The sequence below is a fragment of the Antedon mediterranea genome, chromosome 3, assembly GCF_964355755.1.
Source record: "Antedon mediterranea chromosome 3, ecAntMedi1.1, whole genome shotgun sequence".
Taxonomy (NCBI): domain Eukaryota; kingdom Metazoa; phylum Echinodermata; class Crinoidea; order Comatulida; family Antedonidae; genus Antedon; species Antedon mediterranea.
Window position 1 is genome coordinate 12590972 of NC_092672.1, and position 27950 is coordinate 12618921.

The following is a 27950-nucleotide window of genomic DNA, read 5'->3' on the forward strand; positions in this document are numbered from 1 at the left end:
TCTTATCAGCACACAGTTCAACCTAGAAAATGATTGACAGAAGTTATCTATTGGAATATGGAATATTATTTTTGAAGACATCTTAAAGAAATTTTAATTTAAAGTTTTAATGATGAATGTCGTAAGTAACCAGCCTAATATTAAGTATTAACTAATACTTAAGTATTAACTATAATAGTAATACCAATTAAATATATATATATATTTTGCCGTGAGAAAAGTTTTAAAATACATTTAAAAAGAAACAACGTACTATACATTACATTATTTGAAATTTCTTACTAGTGGTACGGTGTTTTTTTTTATATCACTGTGTGCTGCAAGATATACAATGTTTGTTGTTTTGTTGTCTTGGCATAGTATATACTGATATAATGATTTTGATGATCCAATTCTGGAACAACCAACATACAATTGACCATGTTAAAAACATGGCGATGTTAAATCCAGTCCTGCTACGGTGAGAGATTGTCTCTGAGATTTGCTGATCGTCATACTGAAGCACAGGCGGACTGGAAATTGTAGACGCCGAAACTCAAACGGAAGATATATTGGTATAATTGGGATTTTGTGGAAATCTCGGTAAAGGTAACATTTAATTTCATAACTGTAAGTAATTACAGTAATTGTAGTTGCGGTGGTTGGAGAAATTTGTTAAATACAGAAACAACAAAAGAAATATAAAACACTTTTTATACACCGAGTTTATTTGGTTACATTCTCGTTTACTGCAATTGTTTACAGCATTTGTTTTACTACATTCTCGTTTATTTCCACTTTTTAGTCGCGTGCAACGGGACTCTACAACTCACTATGTCGGTCCTTTGGTCAGTTGGTCGGTCGGTCGGTTGGTCGGTCGGTCGGTCAACACTAACTTGTATATGGCCTTGTCTTGATATCAGTTTCATCTATCTAAGTCAATTTTTGCAGAGTATATTCCTTATGGCCAGGACTCGATGTGGTTATGTTTTTTACGGTGCGCAATAAAAAATTACGTGGTTCTACGCACGATTTAACGAAATCACGTTTGTAATGATATCTTCACAAGCATGAATCACAAGTAAATAAAATTTGGTACTCATAAATATCAGGTCAAATTTCATCATATGGCAATACAATTACGTGCATAGCGCATATAACGCATGCGTACGCGCGCTTTAAATGTTCAAAATTGTCAAATTTATTTTACGTTTCAGGCATTGTTAAGCGTTTACAAATTTCAATGAGTGCGCATATTTTTGCACGCGCACTGTACGTTAAACGTTAATACGCACTCTTTTCGCCCGATTTCTGTTTTACAACCTTTCTGTAATAATGTTAATAATATTTGATTCACTTTCCAACTTGAAATTACGTTGTACGAGCACGTCAAAAGTGACCGGCTACGCACGTGTAAATTTAAAAAAATATAAATGTTTTTAAACATGTTCAACATTTTTAAACATGTTCAGCAATTTCGGTCGGTTGGTCGGTCGGTAAACACTAACTTGAGCACGCAACTGCAGCCATGTATATGGCCTTGTTTTTAGGCGAGTTAGTTTTTAATGAATCTAAATCGTCATCAATAAGGACAGCCAAAGCTGCCTCTGGCTATAATGAAACGTAATATAGGATTAATATGTAATTTTAACTCTTCCCTGGATTAATATAACGACTACCTTACACTAATACGCTGGAAATGATTGGGGTAAACACAATAGTTAACTGTAGGAATACTTACAGTGAATAAACAAGTAAAACACTGGAATTTAGCAAAAACGTTGTACGGTGTGATAACGACTACATACGAATAATTCATATACCCATTTGGTCCTTCGTCTGTATTCATTCAGATGCAGATCCAGAATTTGAATAAACAGACCGTGTAGGAATACCTACAGTGAATACTATTCACGTAGGCCAATAATATTATACGACTCACTTCTCGACGGTAATAGTAAATGTTGCCGTTCACTGTTACTGCTTGTATAGTCTTGAATGCAACCCTCTGGAAATTCCACACTTGATAGCCTTTTGATTCAAAGGTAATTTTTTAAATATTTAATTCATAATTTAAGTTATTTGGAAATTTTCAAAAGAAAATTCTTTCAAGCCACAGTTGAATCGGTGCTGCTGTATGGATCCTCTACCTGGACACTAACGAAAGCTTTAGAAGCGAAACTTGATGGTATATACACTCGTATGCTAAGAGCAATTTTGGACATATCTTGGAGAGATCATCCAACCAAACCACAGTTTATGGAAATATGCCTCCAATCTCCTCCACAATCAGACAACGGCGTCTCCGCTTTGCTGGACATTGTTGGAGATCGAAAAGAGAACTTGTTAGCCGTAGATTCTGTGGAATCCAAGACATGGTCGTCAGAAGGTTGGACGTCCCCATAAAACCTACATAGATCAACTATGCGAGGACACAGAGTGCAATCCGGATGAACTGCCTGCTGCCATGGAAGACCAGAAAGGGTGGCGTATCCGAGTCATACAAGCCCGAGCAAGCTCGACATGATGATGATTTTAAGTCATAATTCAGTAACTATTTGGTTTACGAATGTTTTATATAACCCATAACCATCTTCGTTGCAAGATTGATGTCGGTTGCAGAATTCACACCGATTGGATGGTGTACCGCGGCGTGCATAGAGGACAAACTTTTTGAGTTTGCATTTTATATAGATTATGATTGCATAGATTATGCAAATTATTTTCATAATTAGTTTTATTTAAAAGTCTATTTCCCGTTTTTTGGCCCTGTGTTTTTTCTCTGCGACATTGAGGTTGGTCACCTCTCGCTTTTTTCCCTGGGTCTGAATGATTCATCGTATATTAATTATTATCATATGTTGTGTCCACCGTCGTCTCTCGTTATTGTATCTGTGGTGTTTCTTATCCAAATAGATTCTCTTACTTTTTAAACCATGACGTTTTATGTTTCAACTCTCCAATACACAAGACATATCTTCCGATAGAGGGCGGCAGATAGAGAGATTAGAAAGATCATAGAATGGAGCACATGTTGTCAACAAATGTGGTCTAAACAAAATTGCACAGTTCAATTATACATTTTAATTTATAACAAAAATCTAACAAATTCCAATAAATGTATAAAATGTAATGAAGGTGTCGAAATTGTAAATTATGTTAAAAAATACTAGTCTAACCCTAATAAATTGTTGCTTAAAGACACCGACTATAAATTATTTTAGGCTTTACGGGTATATATATAGCGTCTTTAAGCACACTAATAGTCGTCGGTGGCTTGTCATGAAATAATGTTTATTTAAATTCTAGTAAAACCAATATTATGTATAATACAAAGAAATAATTGCTTTCAAATTAAATTATAATTGTATTATACATTAACACAAAAATATAATGTGTATACAAATATAAAAAGAAAATGATTATGATTGTTTAAGAATAAATGTCAAAAGAAATTTTTTCTGCACATTAGTTATAACAAAATTAATAATAATAATAATATTATTATTGATAGTACGGTTATAATTATATAATTATGAATTATCAATTTAAATGAATACCGTGTTCAAACTAACAATAAAACAAAAAACAAGCAACACATGTAATAAGTAAAATAATTTATAATAAATTGGAGAAATGTATTAAAGCATTCAAAATATTTAGTTTCCCAATAGGACGAACAGAACATATGATAAACTACGCGAATAATAATATATTATGCAATTATGATAGTTATTACCGACATACAGTTACCGATAATGCAATGGTACCTCTATGTATACTAGTTTAAGTTTTGTAGGAAATTTCAAGTTGACCCTCGCCATTTTGAAATATATTATATTATACTGATAAACATTCATAATCAAGCTAACATTAATGGTCAATGTTTTATGAGTATTACTAATTCATACATTAAAAGTGTAACCATTGGTAGTGGGTCAAAACTATTTGAACTAAAAAAACTATAATAATTGCACTACTTTTAATTTGAATTATTATTTCATTTAGGCCTACTTATTTGATTTAAATTGACAGTTTATAGTATAGTACACTAAAAAACGAACTGTAACTAACACAACTAAGTAATAGGCCTACTCTAATTTAAATAACTCAAAATAAAACATGACATCATATAAAGATCTTGCAAAAATTACCCCTAGACGCTTAAATTATACGTACTTCAGAACAGCAGTATGTCTACACATTCTCAAATACGACATTTTTACTTGATCATTAAGTATAAAATAACCTAAATAAGAAAATACCAGAATATTATTTAGGTAAACTACATCAACCAGGATATAAGGAGATGGAAGACATGTTGATTATTGGACGTTTAGATCTACTTGATTATTTTCAAAGATTATCTTTAATTGGTGTTACATTATGCACTCTGTAGTTGCCAATAATTCAGTGGTTGCTGAAAAATAAAACCGAAACTTATATGAAAATTACTTCTAATATTGCATACTAAATTGAAAAATGAACATAAAACAAAATACATTTGTATATAGTAGGCATATTAAAAAACTACAAGAATTGATGATATTTATTCGCGTAGGCCGCCCAAATAAACGGCTCTGCTCTATATCTATATATAAATTTATGTAAGGGCAACATTCGGTAAATCGCGCGTTACTTCTAGAATGTTTACTCGATGGTATATAAAGTTGGTTCGTACTTTCGGTACTGATTTTAACCACCTGATGTAACCCTGTTTACTAATTAAATTGAGTTAGATAATTAGTTATTGACAATTAAAACGAATTTAGGTTCAACAATTTGCTCCAAATAGGGTCGGTTGGTCGGTAAACACTAACTTGAGCACGCGACTGCAACCATGTATATGACCTTGTTAACTTTATTACTGCATTACAGAAGGTGGAAAATATGTTTAAAATAAAACATTATGCCAGTGCCATGCCACTATTTCAATTTATAATAAGCAAATTCAACATTGGTAATTGGGGACCTACCACTCCAAATGCATCAAATATACCAGGACATGTATTCGGTTAGCGATACCTAGTCTGGGCTCCAGACGGAGTTTTGTCTTAATATTAGTAAAAATATAAATATTTTTGCACATATGGCGTTTCATACGTGTATTACTTGAGTTTGGTATTTTCAGACAAAAATCGCGGTCAAAATAAAAACAAATAAATAAAAAAAAGACAATAAATATAGACTTGGGGCAAGTCTAAGCGATACCATACAAAACACAATGTTGGGAGGGATATCTAATAAGCACAGAGTTCAACCGAGAAAATGATTGAGAGAGAAGTTATAAATTGGTAAATGGAATATTTTTTTGAAGACATCTTAAAGAAATTTAAATTGAAAGTTTTTTTGAGTAAGTAACCAGCCTAATATTAAGTATTAACTAATAAGTATTAACTAATAGTAATACCAATTAAATAAGTCAATATCAAACAATAGGCTATATTGAGCTGCATTCGTAATTGAGTATTGTCACTTAGTGCAAGGAGACCAATATGAATGAAATGGTTGTTTTACATTTTACTTTTTAAACCATACGTAACATTTAAATGAAAGCAATAAAAAGATACATAAATAGTACTGTATAGTAATAATCTAATTAGATTACTTATTTCATTATGTCGCCCTCTGGAAATATCAAAAAAGTTGTTGGCTTTAACACAGTCGTCGTGTGTTTTTATATTTTATAGTACGTAAATAGACCGTATTTATGTGATGTCCTGAATTTGCAGACACCGGGATAATAATCGATTACATATAATAAAAACAGTAATAAATGGTAACTGAAAAGCTTCTACATCATATATATTTTGCCCATGAGAAAAGTTTTAAAATATACATTTAAAAAGAAACAATTACGTACTATATATTACATTATTAGAAATGTCTTACTACTAGTGGTACGGTGATTTTTGTTATCACTTTGTGCTGCAGGATATACAATGATGATCCAACTCTGGAACAACCAACATACAATTGACCATGTGAAAAACATGGCGATGTTAAATCCAGTCCTGCTCTACGGTGAGAGATTGTCTCTGAGATTTGCTGATCGTCATACTGAAGCACATGCGGACTGGACATTGTAGACGCCGAAACTAAAACAAAAGATCTTTTGATATAATTAAGAGTTTTGTTATGAAAACATCTTTCATTTGTATATACGGACCCGTTAAAATGTTGGTTATGATTTGTTTTTGTGGAAATCTTCGTTTAGAATTTCGGGAGAGGTATTAACATTTAATTTAAACAGATAAGGAAATGTACATAAATTACAGTAATTGTGGGGTTGCGGTGGCTGGAGAAATTTTATAAATACAGAAACAACTAAAGAAATATAAAACACGTTTAGTAGGTTACATTCTCGTTTACTGCAATAGTTTACTGCAATGTTTACTACATTCTCGTTTACTACTATCATTCTCGTTTATTTCCAATTTGAATTTCTTAGGCGAGCTAGTTTTTAATACATCTAAAGCTGCCGCTTTTAGCTTTCTTTACAATTGAGATATTTTGTTCAACGCCGCATCTGTGTATTGTTGTTGAAAAGCAGAACATGTGTCGTCTGTTGTTGCCTGGCCTGAACCATTCATAGTGAAACACAGGACTGTAGAAAAAACGTTATGTGGTTTATTAACGACTACATACGAATATTTCGAAGTTGAATATAAACATACCGAGTAGGAAAACTTACAGTGAATAAAATGTAAAACCCGTGTTTCAGTGTCTATCCCAATCTCGGTGTAACAACAGGAGAGGCACACTGACAGGTAGAATGAAACGTAATATAGGATTAATATGTAATTTAACTCTTCCCTGGATTAATATAACGACTACCTTACACAAATACGCTGGTAATGATTTGGGTAAACACAATAGTTAACTGTGTAGGAACTGTACAGTGAATACAATTCACGTATGCCAATAATATACGACTCATCTCTCGACGGTAATAGTAAATGGTGCCGTTTTCACTGTTACTGCTTTTATAGTCTTGAATGCAACCCTCTGGAAATTCCACACTTGATAGCTTTTTGATCAAAAGGTAATTTTTTAAATATTTAATTCATAATTTAAGTCATAATTCAGTAACTAGGTGATTTGGTTTACGAAACTTTTTATATAACCCATAACCATCTCGTTGCAAGATTGATGTCGATTGCAGAATTCACACCGATCGGATGCTGTACCGCGGCGTGCATAGAGGACAAACTTTTTGTGTTTGCATTTTATATAGATTATGATTGCATAGATTATGCAAATTATTTTCATAAATACAAGTATATTTCCCGTGGGCTAGTTACCTCGGTGTTTTTTCTATGTGACATTGACGTTGGTCCTGTCTCGCTTGTTTCCCTTGGTCTGAATCTTGTCATCGTATATTATCATGTTAGAGGTTGTGTCGATCCACCGTCGTCGTTATTGTATCTGTGGTTTTTCTTAATATCCAAATAGATTACACAAGACATATCTTCCGATAGAGGGCGGCAGATAGAGATTAGGAAGATTATAAAATGGAGCACATGTTGTCATAAATGTGTAGAGAGAATAAAGCCATCCACAACCACTATTTTGAAGTGTGTGTATTCATTGTCGGAATCGGGAACATTAACATATAGTAATCAACGATATATTATATGTTATAGTATTTGAGCGTCCCAATTTGGCGTGTGGTTTGGTTGAATAGCATGGTCTGTTTTTGGATGATTTTGGATGTATGTATGCTTTCTTTATCTGTTTTGTGTTCTTTTTTACATATGATTGGTGCTACAACTCTTTATTTAACCTAATATAATATAAACTTTGTTTAAAAAAAGTCAGGAAACCTTCTATATGCAGTCACATGTTTCTTCTTTTTATATTGTCATCATTTTGGTGTACCAAACCCAATCTAAATTTGTTCTGTGGTGTGGAATGCGTGTTTATGCTGTGTGTTTTTAGTGTTCTTTTGATTCTTTTAGCCATTCCGTGCACATTAATTAAGTGATATCCACAAATCCTAAGGCAAGGCAAATGTTTTACTGATTATAACTATGTGTACAAAACAAATAGAACATTTTCTCTGATATAAAAAAAACTACATTGGGAAGCAATATGTCATAGCCAAGTGCCAAATGACTTTTATTAATAACAACGTATAGTTAGGATTTATATTACGATAATCACAAACCATACGTAAAAATCAAAGGGATCTTTTAGACGTTAAAAATACCGTAATTCGTTTCTTTACAATATTTTGTAACGGTAGTAAAGGCAGCAGTATGACACTGACTTTTCTTTATTTCGTGTAAACTTTATTTAAGGAAACTAATTGATCTTGTTTTTTTTTTCTTAATTCTTAAGATTTTTTCACTGTATAATAATATCAAATGCAAACATTCTGTTTGCTGCACTTAATCTGACGTTCAAAGAGAAAGAGAAAGGCATGCCAATTAACATTGAGATTGTGCACAGATGGCTTTAATTTGTTTGGTACCCGCTTTGACAAAAATACAAATGATTTTGAACGCTACGCAAATGATACCATTCCCCGTAGCATTTTTTTCTTTTTACGAAAAACAGAAATGTAAACTACTAAAAATAAAATAGATTCAGAATTTAAAAAGCTATCCAACGAAAAAAAACAAAGATGTGATTTGACAACAGTTTATTTCACCTTTGTTCACGGACTATAGTTATTTTTATTTTAAATTAAATAACTCGGAAACTTGACATTGAAGTTAAGTGTAATCCTGTACCGTACGGTACTTATTCAGTATTAAGATAATATATAATATAATATAAAACATATAAATGGACAATGACAAAGTAGAAAGAAAATCAAACAAACATATTTTGAATGAATTGTAAAACCAATAAGAAAAACCGTATTATCTTAATACGAAGGAGGCTATTTTTTCATTGTTAAAATGAGTATAGCGAGGCATTTAATGAATAGGCAAACTGCCTTAAAATGTGACATGTTTCGAGAAACTATTCTCGTCATCAGAAGAACAGAAAACAACGCCTAAAGTATACTTATATTCCAATAGTACAGGTTGTATGTAAATAAGAAAGTAATTAGCATGATAAAACAACAAGGAACACTTAAAAACAATTTATTTACATAATAGGAACATTATGACAATAAACAAAGTAAAATAGAATAGATATTAGTAAAACTGTATTCAGAATTAAAAAAATCTATCCAACGATACCAAACAGTACAGTATTTTGGTGAAATTGCATTTTGACCTTTATTGGTCACGTGATTTGTTTTATTTCGCAATTACTATGTAACTATGCGTTTTATTGATATGGGTGTAATGGAATAAAATAATTAGTTTAAATTCCCTTTCCAATGATACCATGGATGACCAACTTTGGTGTGGAAAGTCGGCCATTTTGAAATACAAAATGGCGGCTGAAGGAGTGGTCGAAAAAAATGGCACCTAACTTTTTTGGATTCAGCATCTCAAGAATAACAAAGTTAGCTAAAAAAATTTATTTTGGCACAAATATCGTGCTGGAAGACATAATAACCCGTACTAAATGCTATATCTCAGTTTTTTCTCAAAGAGCCCATAAATTTACCTACTTGTGTTAAACCATGGAGGTTCAAAATAGTATTTTTTTAAGAAAATCGGCCGGTCTTCAACATTATGATACTGTACTCGAGCTGTTCAACCGGTTTTCAGCTATTAAAAACAATTATCGTAGGAGGAGATACGAAAATCCGAAGCATCCTCGTATTATTGTGTGCAGGTATTTTGTAAGAGGACATCCATTAGACAGTGTATACTACGGTCGGAAAACACCCCTATTTGGGGCAAATCGTTCAACCGAAATTCGTTTTAATTGTCTATAACTAATTATCTAACTCAATTTAATTAGTAAACAGGGTTACATCTGGTGGTTTAAATCAGAACCGAGATTCTAACTAACTTTATATACCATCGAGTAAACACTCTAGAAATAACGCGCGATTTACCGAATTTTGCCCTTATGTAAATTTATATATAGATTTAACGATAATGCAATGGTACCTCTATGCTTAGTATACCAGTTTAAGTTTCGTAGCAAATTTCAAGTAGACCCATGCCATCTTGTATATATTATATTATACTGATACAAATTCATAATCAAGCTAACATTAATTGTCAATGTTTTATGAGTATTACTAATTCATACTTTAAACGTGTAACCATTGGTAGTGGGTCAAAACTATTTGAACTAAAACAACTATAATACTTGCACTACTTTTAATTTGAATTATTATTTCATTTAGGCCTACATATTTGATCTAAATTGACAGTTTATAGTATAGTACACTATAAAACGAACTGCAACTAACACAACTACGTAATACTCTAATGTAAAGAACTAAAAATAAAACATTTATAAAGAACTTGCAAAAATAATCCACAAACGCTTAAAGTTTACGTCCTTAAGAATAGTACTATGCCTACACATTCTCAAATACGAAAGTTTTACTTGATCATTAAGTATAAACTAATCTAATTAAGTAAATACCAGAATATTATTTAGATGAACTACATCAACCAGGGTAGCTCCATATAAGGAGACGGAAGACATGTCGATTATTGGACGTTTAGATCTACTTGATTATTTCCAAAGATTATCTTTAATTGGTGTTCCATGTGAGAATTTTATTAATAAAAATGTCATGAAACATATCGAATTACAGTACATTGTATGTTACTTTATTTGAACACAATCTGGCATTGTACTGGCATTGATTTATAGACGTAAACCCTTTTTTAGCACCTTGGCTTCGATCATCATTCTGTTCCTTCTAAGTTTATCAATAACTACACCCATGTCATTAAATACATATCTCTTATCCAGTTCAAACAAGAGGTCCCACACATTTGCTATATGGTCAACTGCAATTTTATACCAACGGCAAATCGTATCTCTCTTATCTAAATTTAACATGCGACCAAATGCGATCAAATTTTGTCGAAGTTGGGAAAACTTAGTTATTGTGATACCAGTAACGAATCCATTAAAACACGGCATCTTCTGTTTGATGATATTCGCAGCCCCATACCATCCACACAAACTGAAACATTCAATGATCAAATCAACATTTGTACTGCTAATACGTCCAGTAGTAACGAGTAATCTGAATAGATTGAATGGTTGTCCTTCTTTCTCTATGGCTGCTACAGCAATGTCGTTGAAATCTAAAAGTAGTAACTTCAACATGTGTACATTCCCTTCAACTTTTATCCAACTTGACAAGTCGACAAGAAGTTCCAGAAAGACTTCATCCGAAAGATCTTAGAAAGAAACCAATTTGTTTTTAGTAAAATTTTTATTTTTTCATACAAATTTGATCAATTATTCCAAATATCGGAAGAAAAATAAAATAACTAACAATAATTGAAAGCACCAAAAAGCAATGGATATATACGGTTACTGACAAAATGATAATAATAATCTGGAAAACTTCAGTGATATCCCCACTACCCAAAAAAAAAAACCAAGGGAACTGAAGGATTTCAGACCAATTGCTATCACATCAAACGTTATAAGATGTTTTGAGAAAATGTTAATTAAACATTTATTTGATATGACTAAACTTTTTCACGACTCATTCCAATTTGATTATCAAGAAAACCGCAGTGTGGAAGATGCTGTGTTAGTTCACATAAACAGAATATATAGTCACTTAGACAAAAATAGGTCATATGTCAGATCATTATATGTTGACTTTTCCAGGGCATATAACACTGTAGTTCCTGAACTGCTTATTAGAAAGTTGAATAATATAAACATCAATGCAAATTAATATTTTAAAATGGCTGTATAGCTTTAAGTCCAGACCACAATTTGTAAAATTAAACGATATTATGTCAAATGAAAGAGTTGTAAATGTGGGTATACCACAGGGGTGTGTAATTTTGCCAGTACTGTATTCTCTATTCACTGCATGTTTTAGATCCAAGTCCAAGATGTTTTCGGTAGTTAAATATGCTGACGATACCGTCTTGACTGGCTATATTACCAATGCAGATGAAAATAGTTATAGGGAAATGAGTGAGGATAACAACTTGAAATTAAATAACAACTTAAACTAAAGAAGTTGTAATTGATTATAGGAAAGAATGTGAACCTTTGATTCCAGTAGTTATAAATGGAGAAGAAATTAAAATGGTAGAAGAATACAAATATTTAGGATGTATCATTGATCATAAACTTAACTGGAAGACAAACACAGATAAATTAGTTGGTAAAGCATGTCAAAGAATTTACATATTGCGAAAAATGAAAACGCTCAATATTGATATCACTATTATGGAGTTGTTTTATATGACGATGATCCAAAGTGTATTATCTTACTGTCTGATTTGTAACTATGGTAATTTATTTAAGAAAGATAAAAAAAGGCTAAATCAAATTGTGAAAGGAGCTGGTAAACTTATAGGCGATATGACAATCTGCATGGATGTATTATATAATGATAGATCAATGCAGGCTGCTTTGCGTATAATGGGTGATGATCAGTTTATTCGATCCCGAAGTGGTAGGCTATGTGTCCCTAAGACAAAAACAAACCGATCCCGTTACGCCTTTATAGCCAACGTCATACATTTGATATACTCACGGCAAAAACGATAGGAAACTGTGTTAACATATCATTGTGCAATTCTTCATTAAAAGCTTTTAATCTGTATATATTATACTTAACGTAGCTTTTAATGTATATTTGTGTATTTAGTTGACTTTTTATAGATTATAACGTATTGTAAGATTGTTACCTGTATCCAATGGAGCCAAGGGTAGTCTTTCAGGTAGGCGTACTGCTGTATCAATATCAACTGTACAAAAATAATAATAATGTTTTTAATGAAATATAACTTGAAAGCACAAATTCAAAAATGTTTTGCTTAATTTGAAAAAAAATAAACCGAAAACATAAATCATTAGTCAATGTTAGTTTACTTACGCTTCGCTGTTGTTCCTGTTGGCCCAGTGGCAGCTTCACCTTCTCGTTCAACTGTATCTAATGCGTAACACAGTAATAAACATTACTTACTTTCCACTAATTGATTTCAGAATATTGTAAGTGTACACAGTTGAAATTGTATTGATTTATTATTGTGTTGCTATCTATCGTGAATTATACAATGGAAGCATTCCATTGCACCAGTGCACTAGAAGGTTAACTTGACATTTAGTGACTATTATCTCCACTATACAAATGTAAGAAATATAGGTCAACATAATATTTATTTATTTTGTTCAGAAAATGTTAATAACAATGTATACTTTCAACTAACCATCTAAAAGCAGATACTGTAATCGATCAGTTTTCATAGACTTTCTGCCACATGGAACAGTATCTTCTTTCAGGCATTTTTCGAGATCGTGTAAATGAATATGTTCTGCTGTATGACAGGCGATACACAACACACGTAGGTTGTAACCAATTCCTTCATTAGTTTTCAGCACAGTCTTTAGTTGATGCATTAAATATCGTAACACCTACAAACCAATTGATAATAGAAAAGATGAGTTAAAAAACTGTTTTTGTAAAATGATTGTAATACTGTAGTTAAAAAGAAACCTTATAATCTTTACCTCAATGCATAAGCTCGGTTGCGGTCCATATATTACCTCTGTGTTATTATCATCAACTTCAATCCGACGAGATATTTCAAGCTGATGAGAAAAGTTTTCTTCTTTGTTAGTATTATGCCTACATATAGTACACTTACACAAGGGGAGAGTGACAATTTTACTCTTCCCTGCTACCCTACCTACTAAAATATTTGGAATGGAATATAAAAGGATCAAAACAATTGACTATCGTGTCGACACTGAATATCAAACATTTTATGTTATGAACTGACAATTCACTTAATTTCTATACCGCGGGACCATAGTAGGCCTATTATCAAACCGATATTGAAATACAGTATAATATAAGTATAAGTAACAGTAAATAAGTAAATTATACAATTAATAAATGTAGGTGGTTTGCATTGTGTATTCTCAAGCTAGCGTTTACCACTTAACCTAATTTATGCGTTTACTATTTATTTTTAACAGTAGCTTTATACTGCTATACATTAGTGAAATGTTAGTTTCTAACGAATTCATACAATATAACTTTTTATACTGTACCTTTAATGCATGCTTATTTTCCCTTTGATGCTCAATATTTACGGCACCTAAACGAACTTCATGATCCCCAAAATCAAAGTCACTGCGATTTTGGAACACCACTTGATCACCACGCCTACCTTTGCTCTCCATTAAATACAGAAATGCAACAACTAATGTATTGTACACAGCATTAGGCAGAAAGTCAGTAGGTGTAAGATACATCGACAACGTGTGTTTCTCGTCTTTTTCAACTTTCAGGCTCTCTTTCGTGTTTTGCATTCGAGATGGAACAAGAAACATCCGGTTGTCTTCGCTTTGGTGCTGAGTAAAAAAAAGTAAAAATTTAGTGTTATGAAAAAGTAACATCGATTTGGAATATGCCTACTATAATAATCTCATATTTAATCAAAAGCCAAGATGCTTAACCTACTTCTAATTTCTCATAGAGCAAACCAAATGTTTTCATCACTTCAGTAAAGATTTCAAAACGCGTTGAATCTTCATGTAATTCATGTTTCCATAAATGACGTAGCAATTTTTCCTCAAGTATTCCTTCCTTGTTAAGCTTATTCCATAGCATTCTTAGTTCTTTCTGTTACCAAATAATAAAGAAAAAAATAAAACTTATACATACAGTACACTATAAAAGTGCAATACATTTTCATCAAAACAAGTAATTCGTTTTATATCCACATTGTTTTTTGACAATTATTTTGCTAACCTTATCTACTTACCACTTCAATAGTTGGTTCAACTACTGTGATCACTTTTGTCACCATTTCAATCATCATGTAAAGATTTGTTATCACTGTGTTTCTTAATTTCTTGTTAGTACTTGAATACATGATAACTCCAATGTCATTCAGGTACGCTATGGCAGTGAATAGCCCATCTTTTGAAATTCCACATTCAGTGCCGATTTTAGATGTCTAATGCAAATTAATAACAAAATAGAATGTACTGAATTTGATGATTAAATTTTGTTATTTTCCTTTAAAATAATTGTAAACAGCTTATTGTTGATTAAAACATAATTTTATCTAACATTCTTCCTTTTGACTAGACATTTTAGAAATCGCATTGTCAAGAAGGCCTATTTCTGGTTAAATGTAACTGTTTCCTTGCATTTTTTATATTTATTTTACATTATCTTTGTTCAGTTTTTTTAGGATGATAACTAGCTTTTTATTAACCCTACGAAATAAACAATTCAATGTTTGATTTCATTAATAATTTTAGTTGCTCATGTTTTGCGGGAACAACTAAAACAAGAAAAATAGTACAATAGTGATGAAGACTTCCAAATACTAAAAAATGACAAGACATCTATATTGACTATTGTAATATTAATTCACATCGCTGGCTCAACAAAGAAATTGGCAACATTACATTGTAGACAGAAATGTGACCTTCAAATTATGACGTTATACATTATAATTGTTACCGTATAGTACACTATTTTTAACAAGATAATACATTATTTTTGTACCAGCGTTCATACTCTATATGTGTTTTATAAATCTGTGTTTACAGTTGTGACAACATAAAATAAACGGTTATACATTTAAAACCAAAATCTTACCTCAGTAAAAGGAATACACAGTGTTGTTTTTCCAATTTCTTGCAACTGTTCTTGCAAATCCACCCATTTTAATGGAACACTTCTCACCATGGCCTTCATGTAACGACCAACGTTTCTCCTTAGTTGTTTAATACCTTCATGCGATTTTACAGTGTTATCCACCATGTACATCTCACGATCTACATGGTCGGCATATGGCATTCCTTCCATTTTTTCAAACATTTTACGAAACTTATCCTCCACTTCCTTTAATAAAAAGTGTTTTCATAATTACATGCTATAACAACAACAAGAATGTAATTATTCTTACAAACTGTTATTTCATATTCTGATTTGAATAAATCTAACCGATAATTAAACTTAATACACGATTTAATATGAGGACCGTAGGCTACGCTATTTATATTTCATCACTGTATCGGTTTTAACTAAATCAGCCTTCGTGTATACCACATACCGTTGCAAAATTGTAAGCTTACTTAATGTAAATGTATGTCTGTTACCTTGATCCAATTTTTTGTTTTTGACTTTTTACGAAATGTGTCCATATGTGTAGCAACCAAACAGATAGGAGGTGACTCAATGATCTTGCCATCAATATTAATGGGACTTCCTGGACCATGTTGTGCCACAGTATGTTCATAAATGGACCTTATCCAGAACATATTCATTTCCAAATTAGTCATTCCTAGTGTACTCTAAAATCACAAATAAAATGCAATCTTATAAAGTAAGCTAAAATATTCTCAATAACAAAGATATGCATATTTAATAAAGTGTATTCGAGCAAATAGGTACTGAAGGCACTTACTATTGAATCTCGCGGAATAGCTGGTTCATCCAAGTTATCACACGCATTAAACGCTACACAGTAGGATACTCTATTTGTGAGGAAAAACTAAACAAAATACAATTGATAATAATAACTTTTTTTTAATACTCCAACACATTTATTAGGATGTGTTAATTGATACATGCACTAATACTTTATTGAAAATGTTATACCACAACACAATGTCGTACTGTAACTATGAGCAAATATCTTTATTTTTTAATAATCATTTAACATATGAAACAAAAACTATAGAACAAACGAAAAAATACATAAATCAAATAAAATTTTAAAATATAATGTAAAGGTCTGCTTAATAAAATTGATACGTAAACAAGCAAATCAAGACCCTTTTTTTAAACATTCAGCAATAAATTTATTTTTAAATTTTTAACACATTTTTAAGTAATAGCAAATAACAAAATAGGAACATACCCTATGCGTTATGTAGTAGTCCAGTTGACCTGCGTAGTCCCATATCGTAGTTACGTCACTTGGAATACTTTCTGAATCATCACTTTTTACAAATTTCCTAAACATTTTCATCGCCCAAATATCTTTCTGTCTTCGCTTTTTTATTTTAGCAACAACTTTTCTTTGAATTGAGTCGGGAATTGTCAGATTTTCTTTTAGTTGACTCTCTAAATTCAAATAATGACTACAAATCAATGGGGTGTGTGTAAATTAGATATGGATATTGATAGATGGACTGGTCTGATTTGTTGTGAGTAGACATAATGAATGTTAAAATGGATAAAAAAGTGTATACAATAAATAAATAAATACAACAGTCAGGATGATTAAAGAATTGAACGAGCAGCGAATATTTTTGATTGCCCAGTTTTAATACCAATGCAATATTTGCATTTTAATACATTTATTTGTTTGCAACAAGAAAAGAAATCTCACTCTTCCCTGGTTGGACTAACTTTTTGAGAATAAAATTTTCCAGAATGTTTCATAATAATGGTATAATGCCATACATATTATTTCATCAAATATAAAGAAAACCAAATAATGAGTCCAACCCTTTCTTGCCGATTCCACTGCCAATGACGTGTAATCAGACTCTCTGGAATCAGATGTAGAAGCCTCGCCTAAAGGAAGTTCGTTGAAAGATGTTCTTTCTTTCATCTGTGATGTATTTTCTTCGACTACAGCCTCTTCAAATATTCGCTGGGTTTGCTTGAATCTCGAGTTTTCTGTCGGCGAAAATGTAAAACAGAAATGATTATTTGTGTCGCGTTGCACTCATAACGGATATAATTGTTATATTATCATAATACTAGAGCACTGAAATATCAATTATTATAGGCCTGTATAAACTCCACAGTTTAACAAGTACTACTTTATATTAATACTAATGAAACAATAATATAAACAACACTCCTATGAAGTTATAGTGTGCGAATTTCGTGTTTCTGTCAGCATCAGCATGTATAATACACTACATTAATTTATTATTTACATTAAAATGTTTTATTTACTTTTCTTCAGAAAAGAAATTACTATTTTAGATCTTGTCATGCAAATAATTTGTTGTTTATTAATTCGTGCGTGACTTGTTAGGCCTATTAGTAAAGTGATTATATGCGAAACGACCACATTTTTTTATACAAAATGATCGTCAAAAATATTTAAAAAAATAATCAAACCTTCCACTAAAGACACAGAGTCAGAAGATATAGAACATTCGAAATCAGATATTGAAGGTGTTGAAACTGCACCTTGTAAATGGAATTTGGTTTCAGTTGACGTTTGTTTTTCCATATTTGCTGTGATGTGTTCAGGCGTTTTCTGGGATGTTCCTGCAATTCATTATAATATATTTTTGATACAATATATAGAATGTCTAACATTTCACTTCTATGTATGTTTCTATACTGTATGAGTGCATCTTAACTTGATTATGATCACCAATACAGTTTGTTTAGAATAATAAAAATACCCTTGTAATAGAAATTATAGTAGATATTCATCATACCTGTTTTTACTGGATCCAAAGAAGAGATTGCTGATGATTCCAGTTGGGAATCAGATTTAGATGTTGACATATCTGAACTTCCTTCACCATCATCCATTTCTTCCTTTATTAACTGTGTTGCAAGTTTTTCTGCAAGTGCATCTTCCCGTATTTCCTTGTTGAGCTCCATAACTGTTAAAAAAAGCAAGGTGAAATAAGGTTGTACGGTACACATCATAGAGATAAATTAAAATACTAATATTAGAGAAATGAGATATATCATCAAATCATCATAATCACCTGTAAATAAAATAAATATATCTATATATAAATTTACGTAAGGGCAAAATTCGGTAAATCGCGCGTTATTTCTAGAATGTTTACTCGATGGTATATAAAGTTGGTTCGTACTTTCGGTACTGATTTTAACCGCCTGATGTAACCCTGTTTACTAATTAAATTGAGTTCGATAATTAGTTATTGACGATTAAAACGAATTTAGGTTCAACGATTTGCCCCAAATAGGGGTGTTTTTCGATCGTGGTATACACTGTCTAATGGATGTCCGTCTTGAAAAATACCCGCAGACGATAATACGAGGATGCTTCGCATTTTCCTATCTCCTCCTACGATAATTGTTTTTAATGGCTGAAAACAGGTTGAACAGCTCGAGTACAGCATCATAATGTTGAAGACAGGCCGATTTTCTTTAAAAAATACTATTTTGATAGATTTAAAATACGTTTATACAAATGTATTGATTTGCGATGAATGGAACATTCTAATCTCTGTTCCACAAGCGTCTATTCCCTCAGGCGTCGTAAAGGCAACTACTGTATACTCATAACAGAAATTCGATCCATTTTTTTTTCAATCTGTGCTGCAGAGGTTGGATATAATTTTTTTTTAAACGGATAAAGAGCTAGCGTTTTCACTCGCCGTATATTATGTATAAATCTTTATTATTGCAGTTAAACCACCCACATCATCACCCTTCCCTCACTGGCATGAGTAGCGTTGTAAAACCAGTAGAGGAAAGGCCTACGGTACATCATATGCCCTAAACGCAGAACAACTTTGGTGGGTAGGCGGGTGTGTAGGGTAGGAACCAACTTTAGTATGAATTGGCTCTAGGAAACAATTGAAAACCATTAGGCCTACTAATTAAGTTGAGTTAGATAATTTAATATTTATTGACGATTAAATCGAATTTATGATTTTCCCTGAATAGAGTTGGTTTTCACAAATTGTTTTACATTATATAAACATATACACGTCGTAGTGATGTATCGTTACATGTAGGGGCTACTGTACTATTTTAATCGACTAGGACGGTGATAGTTTCAACAAAGTTTTACTGTGTTTAGTGGTATATTATTTGTAAAATATGAAAACAATAATAATAATAATAATAACTGGTACTTGATATAGCGCATTATGCTAAAAGCCTCAATGCGCTTTACAAAGACAGAACAATTTAGAAATTTACAAATTAAAAAGTGGGTTTTGAGGAGAGATTTGAAGACACTGGTGGAAGTAGCCTGACGGATTTCAATAGGCAACGCATACCATAGAGAAACGGATGCCGAAGAAAATGAACGATTTCCATAAAACTTAGTGGAAGGATGAAATATATGGGCAAGAAGAGACTCAGATCTAGATCTCAGAGACCGCTTAGGAACATAAGGTTGAATAAGTTCAATTAATATTTCGTTACTAAATGGATAAAGAATGATATTTAAAAAGTGTTCCTCTTTGCACCCATCCTTTTCCCCATCCCTCAACCCTAATGTTACATACAAAACACAAATCAAGTTTGTTTAAATTTGACTTAAACAATTGGTCTCATTTTGTGACAAGTTTCTCTTTCGGAAGTAATTCCCATGGTGCTAATTTTAGTTGAGTACATAAATTACAGTGTCTATTTATTCGTTCCTGTAGGCTGTAAACGACATGTATTATTGTCCTGCGGTACGTACATTTGAAATCGCCAGTTTTTTAACGCTGAAATTATTATGTATTCGAGAACCATCTGTGGGCACGACCTAGATGGTACGCGAGCGAAGCGAGCGTACCATCTAGTGTAGGTAATTTATGTAATTACAGACCAAAATGCATTTAAGTATTTAATAAAAATATTATTTCCAATGTACCTTACCGGTACGTTTTTACCCTTATCATGAAACTAATTAATCTCTATACACAAATTGGCCAAATCAGGCAATTTTGTTGAAAGAAGAAGAAAGAGAGAGTTTCTCTCTTTTGTGGGGACAGCCCACTTTGAACGAACAGGTAATGGGTCATTTGGTATGGTTGACTTCTTCTTTTCAAACTTACCGTTGATATCTTCCTTCTTCCACTTTTCACAGTCTTTTCCAATTGCTTGAAACACTGTCGTTGTAATAACAATACCATCAGTAGATGGTTCGTTGGATTTAAATCTATAATAATGAATAATAATGAACTCCAAAAGGTCAGATTTAAAGAAAGTAGAATGTATCCAATAGTTCATCTTAAAATATTAATATATTTAAAATAAAAACACAAATAAATATAAATATTTTCTGATAAGAAATGTTATGCCATGACTATTATAGAGAACATGAATACACGATTTGAAATAAATTAGCACTTTATCTATTGTAATGGTAAAAACACCATTCAACTTGTATTATAAATGCTGTATATTGATGAAGATGATGTATATTTTATTTTATAAAATAACTTTGTTCTTTTGTTACCTTTGTCCAAGCATGGCCTTTACACAACTAGTTTTTCCAGCACCTTCTTTCCCGAGAAACATACATCTTGAATTTACAACTGCAATCTCGCCATTTTCAAGTTCATTTTGAAATGATCTAATTGCGCTCTCACCTCTAGCTAATATTTCAACTGGAACTAAATTGCAATTAAAATAATTGCAAAATATACAAAAACAAATACAAATATTTTGAATCAATTCAAAGCCATAGTTTTAAAAATGTCATTATGCTCTCATCTTCGTCACATTCGTACAGTTCAAAAGTTCAGTACAATGTTAAATATGTGTCATTAGTAATACACAGTTTAATATTCATGAGCAAAACTCAATCAAAGTGTATTAATAAAAACTTACTGTCAAGTAACTCCAATATCTTATTTTTCTTTTCTTTGGAGATATCACTATTATCCTTCAAAAGAGATGCTGGTGTTTTTCCTCGCTATACAAAAAATTGTATTAAAGTATTATCCACTGTTACTTTACTAATCTATATATACATTTACGTAAGGGAAAAAATCGGTAAATCGCCTCTTACTTCTAGAATTTTTACTCGATGGTATATAAAGTTGGTTCGTACTTTCGGTACTGATTTTAACCACCTATGTAACTCTGTTTACTAATTAAATTGAGTTAGATAATTATTTATTGACGATTAAAGCGAATTTACGATTTGCCCCGAATAGAGGTGTTTTTCACAAATTGTTTTACATTATATAAACACTATACAAATAAACTTTATTACCGACAGTTGCTTCTCAATGTTTGTATTAATTAATAATGTAATTACAAAAAAAATATAAACGTCGTAGTGGTGTATCATTACATGTACTGTACTTTAATCGACTATGACGGTGACAGTTTCAACAAAGTATTAAATCGCAATGTTTTAATGTATTTAGTGGTATATTATTTCTAAAACATGAAAACAGTTAATATTTTGTTACTAAATGAATAAAGAATATATTAACAAATTGTTCCTCTTTGCACTCATCTTCTTTTCCATCCCTCAACCTTAATGTTACATACAAAACACAAATTAAGTTTGTTTAAATTTGACTCAAACAATTGGTCTCATTTTGTTTCTCTTTTGGAAGTAATTCACAGGGTGCTAATTTTAGTTGAGTACATAAATCACCGTTTTTATTTATTCGTTATTGTAAATGACATTTATTGTCCTGTGGTACGTACATTTGAAATAGCCAGTTTTTTAACGCTGAAATTACTATGTATTCGAGAAGCATCTGTGGACGACCTAGATGCGAGCGAAGCGAGTAAACTAGTAATTTACATAATCCGGATTGTAATAAACACATGCATTTAAGCTAATAGTGTGCACACGTTAATATGACACAATCTGAGTACCTTTGCACTAACAAACAACAATATTAACTGCTGTGATTGAATACACTTAGTCTTAGTCTTTAAAAATCTCTCAAAACCCACATTTTGAATTTTTAATTTTCTAAATTGTTCTGTCTATGTAAAGCTCATTAAGGCTTTCGGCATAATGCGCTGTACCAAGTACCAGTTATTATTATTAAAAATGCTATTGAAAAAAATATTATAAAAGAATAATCGATACTGTATTAAATGTACATGTTAATTATCGCATCTATGATAATTTACCACCACTAGCAGTAACTCGTGCTCCGCATGGTCTTTGTCGGCTTTAGTATATGATTATATACTAATTCGCATGGGATGAGTAAGTATCATATAAGCGCACTCTTCCCTCATAAAACGCCATGGATTTTGTTATACACCAAGTATTCCTTCACTTTTAAGTAACTATGAGCTACAAAATAAAAGCAATACTGGATATGGGACTTTACGAAAATGGAAAAATTGTGCTGTGTGAATAAGATGATGCGCGCAATAACATAACGAAAGTATAAAACGGCGAACTATATTATTTTGGGTGTTTTTCGTGGTGTATTAATTATTATTTTGATACATTGAAATAAAAAGTGAACAAAAATCGAACGGAATAGAAAGTGCAGGAGATTAAAACATTTTTGAATAAATAAGTATTGGAATAAATCAACACAAAAAATAGTCGAAATTTGACGATGCGTTCGGACACAAACTATTACTTTTTGGGTGTATTTTTTTTGAGACGTCAAATTACTGCTATTGTTTGCCTTTTTTAGTGTTTATCCTTAAAATTCAGGAAAGTGACATAGCCTATCGTGTGCGGCCCATCAATAAACATCAGTGTGCCAAATGTGAGCACGTACCGTTCGGTGGCTTTGGAAGAGATACATAAAATTAAAAAAAATTTAGTAGCATTGATATTTATTTGCTAACATAATGTCTTCAAACAATTGGCGCCCTTTCTGATATTGTTTGGCTCCATCAAGATAATGATTACTGTGTATTAGTTAACACAAGATTTGTAATATTTTAAGTTGATAGATACTCCTAATCAAAATAAGAGTATACCATGGATATAGGCGTAATGGTTTGCTTAATAAGCACAATTTAAAAATGCAAATGCAATGTTGCTGCATTAATTGACGGTACCTTGTTTCTTGCTTTAAGTGATGCTCCGTGGGCTATGAGACTGTTCACTGTTTCTATATTACCATTACTGCCAAACCTAACGTGTACATGTAGCGGTGTGTTTCCAAACTGAAAAGCAAAAAGTTTTATGTAGGCCTATAATAATATACATTTTACACTTTAGATACTAGAACTAAAGTTTAAACAAATTTAATATTGTATTCGTATCCTACAATTATAACAAGCAATTAACTACTACATCTAATGTATTGTATATTTTGCTTCTCGTGGGCTACTCGTCTTTCAGTAGGTAACTTTGATGATCATCCCTGCCAAATCGCCAGGACTTGTCTGGCGGGTGTAGGCGATTATACAAGTACAATTATTTAAACTCTAGAGGCAACTGGAAATGCGTCTGGCAGGTGGACAGCCGGGAATGACAGCCGGGGTGTGAAGCATATGTTTATCGATTATAGAATGAAAGTTAGATGATAAATCTGAATTGGGGTAAAAAATTGACTTCAGTAATGTAAACGGAGTCCCATCCTTTTATTACGTTTCATGAAATCATACACATAAGCGCCATTATTGGTTCGGCATCATAGTCCGCAAGGTCTATGGTCAAAAAATTGTTAAGTAAATGGAGTATTTTGTTATTTGTCTACGATAGACCACAGTATATTATACAACTAGTTGATTTAATTGGGACGTGGAGAGGTGTTAGTAATGAACATAATTTTAAAAGTATTGGTATTAACGTCTTGTTAAATGCGACAGCTATATGATGTTTAAAATACTTTAAACTTATATTTACTTTGATAAATAAATATGACTTTTCACAATTAAAATAAATTAAACAACTCCAAGGTTTGTTTATACGGGAGCTTATTTAGATTAACTTATATTGCTGACTAATACAAATAATAACGTAAATGATTTTTTAATTATTTTAAAAGAGTAATTTACATTGTTTGTTATATAGATACAGACGGGTTAGCACTGAACACATTTTAAAGTATTAATTTAGCGTCTTGTTCAATCTAAAACGCTACAGGTATACGATTTTTAATATCTATATATAAATTTACGTAAGGGCAAAATTCGGTAAATCGCGCCTTACTTCTAGAATTTTCACTCGATGGTATGTAAAGTTGGTTCGTACTTTCGGTACCGATTTTAACCGCCTGATGTAACCCTGTTTACTAATTAAATTGAGTTAGATAATTAGTTATTGACGATTAAAACGAATTTAGGTTCAAAGATTTGCCCCAAATAGGGGTGTTTTCCGATCGTGGTATACACTGTCTAATGGATGTCCATCTTGAAAAATACCCGCCAAAAAAATGCGAGGAGGCTTCGCATTTTTCTATCTCCTCCTACGATAATTGTTTTTAATAGCTGAAAACCGGTTGAACAGCTAGAGTACACCATCATAATGTTGAAGACAGGCCGATTTTCTTTAAAAAATACTATTTTGATAGATTTAATATACGATTATACAAATGTATTGATTTGCGATGAATGGAACATCCCAATCTCTCAGTCTGCCAGAGTTCGGTTTAACACAAGTACTGCAGGTAAATTTATGAGCCCTTGGTTTAACACATACGGTAGGTAAATATATGGGCCCTTTGAGAATAAACTTGCAATACTTTGACAATACTGTAAATACCTATTAACTATTTTTCATTTGAATCGAACATTTCTTACTGTGAATGTTCGTACTGTTAGATGTAATATAAAAATATATACAAATAAACTTTATTACTGAGACTGTGGATAGGCTCTACTGTTAGATATACAAATAAACTTTATACTGACAGTTCCTTCTCAACGTTTGTATTAATTAATAATTACCAAAAATATAAACGTCGTAGTGGTGTATCGTGACATGTACTTTAATATTTCAATCGATTATGACAGTGACAGTTTTAACAAAGTATTAAATCGCAAATGTTTTAGGCCTACTGTATTTAGAGGTATATTATTTATAGGCCTATAAAACATGAACAAAATATTTCGTTACTCAGTGGATAAAGAATATATTTAAAAATTGTTCCTCTTTGTACCTATCCGCTTTCCCATCCCTCAACCCTAATGTTACATAGCGAGGAGGCTTCGCATTTTCCTATCTCCTCCTACGATAATTGTTTTTAATAGCTGAAAACCGGTTGAACAGCTAGAGTACACCATCATAATGTTGAAGACAGGCCGATTTTCTTTAAAAAATACTATTTTGATAGATTGCTAGAGTACACCATCATAATGTTGAAGACAGGCCGATTTTCTTTAAAAAATACTATTTTGATAGATTTAATATACGATTATACAAATGTATTGATTTGCGATGAATGGAACATCCAGTTTGGTTTAACACAAGTACTGTAGGTAAATTTATGAGCCCTTGGTTTAACACATACGGTAGGTAAATATATGGGCCCTTTGAGAATAAACTTGCAATAGGTTCGGAAAATGTTAAAAACCAATTTCTATTATTTGAATCGGTAAACAGTTTCCATTTATTATACATTGATAATGAAACATGAAATATTCCTATTTATGTCCCTCGAGGTTCATTACAATTTATATTTAGTAGTCCCACGGACTTCATCTTAGCCACTCCCCCGAGTGCTAAGGCCAAATTTATGATACCTTACTTTCTATGTAAGTTTAGTTACAGTTAGTTCTTGACGATAATACAACGAATTTAGGTTACACCCTTCGGCCGCGAAAACGTTTCTGTACAAATATGATACCGATTGGCTTTATTTCATTCAACAGCGACCATAATCTCGCCAATTACAGGATAGATAAACTATTTTATTATTGATGTGCTTATAAATTAAGACTCATGTAACCAGCTTGATTACATCATTTTACAGACAAACGAAACTTTTTTAAACCTACTGTTTCAATAACTGAGTATAATACTGTATACGTTTTCATAAGTAAGTGCATATACATTTTCGTGTTTTCATTGACGAGATTGTAATAGTAACTTCAGTAACTATTACAGTACTTATTTATTATACGACACAAGACAATTGTATCTGACAGGTACGTACATTATTCTAAAAAATAAGTCTAGATAGATCCCTTGGGCGTCATAAATCACAGGCCAACAAATCAGTACTCATGACAGAAATTCGACCCAGTTTGGTTCACACAAATGTTTACAGGAAGTTCAACACCACAACCGATGATTTGCCCTAAATATTTAGGTAGACTACAGTTTAATTTTTCACTGAATAGGAGCTTGAATTTCCGATTTCCATTTCGCAGAATGTCTAGGTCTATTTATTTAGTTTGGTTCTTATAATATAAATACAATCAACTTTATTACTGCGGTTCCATCACCACCACCACGTGCCGCCGCCCAATTCCCGTACATACATTTCCATTTCTCCCTAATTTCTTTAATCCACATAAATTAATTGTCCTTTATGGAATCCAGTATTGGTTTTGTTGTCTCTATTTCTGAATACCCCAATTAGGGGGACACTTCCGTTTTTGTTTAGTGTCCCAAAAAAGTCCCCGTCCGTGGATTCTACTGTATTCGAGAACCATCTGTGAGCACCCCTAGATGGTACGCGAGCGAAGCGAGCGTGCCATCTAGTATTTTAAATTATACTTAATTTGCTTTGATAATAACTATAGGCTACACATGTTCACAATGAAAAGCACATTAAATCTATGGGATTTGCTTATAACGGGACATAATTTAAATTAACTTTGTAAAAAAGAGTTTTTTGTGTAAAAGAGTAATTTACATTGTCTGTTGCTGTGACTGATGCTCCGTGAGCTATGATACTGTTCAATATCTCTACATTACTATCGGCAAACGAAACGTGTTTATGTAGCGGTGTCCTTCCATACTGATGGAAAGAAGAAAATTAGATTACAGTATTAAACTTGAGACATTTTTTAAGAATATATGTATTATTATATTATAATATTTATCCATTTCTACATTCATTTTCTAATTAATTAAGAGTGAATGTGAATTATATAGAAAAACCTATTATTAAGAAAATAACAAAACTTGTTGATTTTAATTATTATTATAATACAGATGGGCTAGTAATGAACACATTTTAAAAGTATTAATTTAGGCTCTTGTTCAATCTAAAACGCTACAGCTACACAAGTTTTAATATATTTTAAATTGTATTTTTGCTTTGATAATAACTATACATTTTTCAAATGAAAAACA

General features: G+C 31.8%; 1 protein-coding gene across 1 annotated transcript; it reads right to left on the reverse strand.

The window, feature by feature from the left end:
* Positions 1 to 8780: 8780 nt before the first annotated feature.
* LOC140044045 (uncharacterized) lies at positions 8781 to 27713 on the reverse strand. The gene is made up of 21 exons (XM_072088526.1): positions 27708 to 27713; positions 27508 to 27612; positions 23759 to 23866; positions 21590 to 21674; positions 21216 to 21372; positions 20812 to 20915; positions 18496 to 18666; positions 18239 to 18319; positions 17540 to 17713; positions 16947 to 17152; positions 16491 to 16577; positions 16183 to 16377; positions 15680 to 15925; positions 14832 to 15026; positions 14528 to 14689; positions 14116 to 14418; positions 13570 to 13650; positions 13269 to 13473; positions 12935 to 12991; positions 12747 to 12806; positions 8781 to 11264 (listed from the first exon to the last, which is right to left on the reverse strand). The coding sequence occupies exons 1-21, from the start codon at positions 27711 to 27713 to the stop codon at positions 10720 to 10722; spliced, it is 3333 nt and encodes a 1110-aa protein (XP_071944627.1). The 3' UTR covers positions 8781 to 10719.
* Between the last annotated feature and the right edge of the window lie 237 nt (positions 27714 to 27950).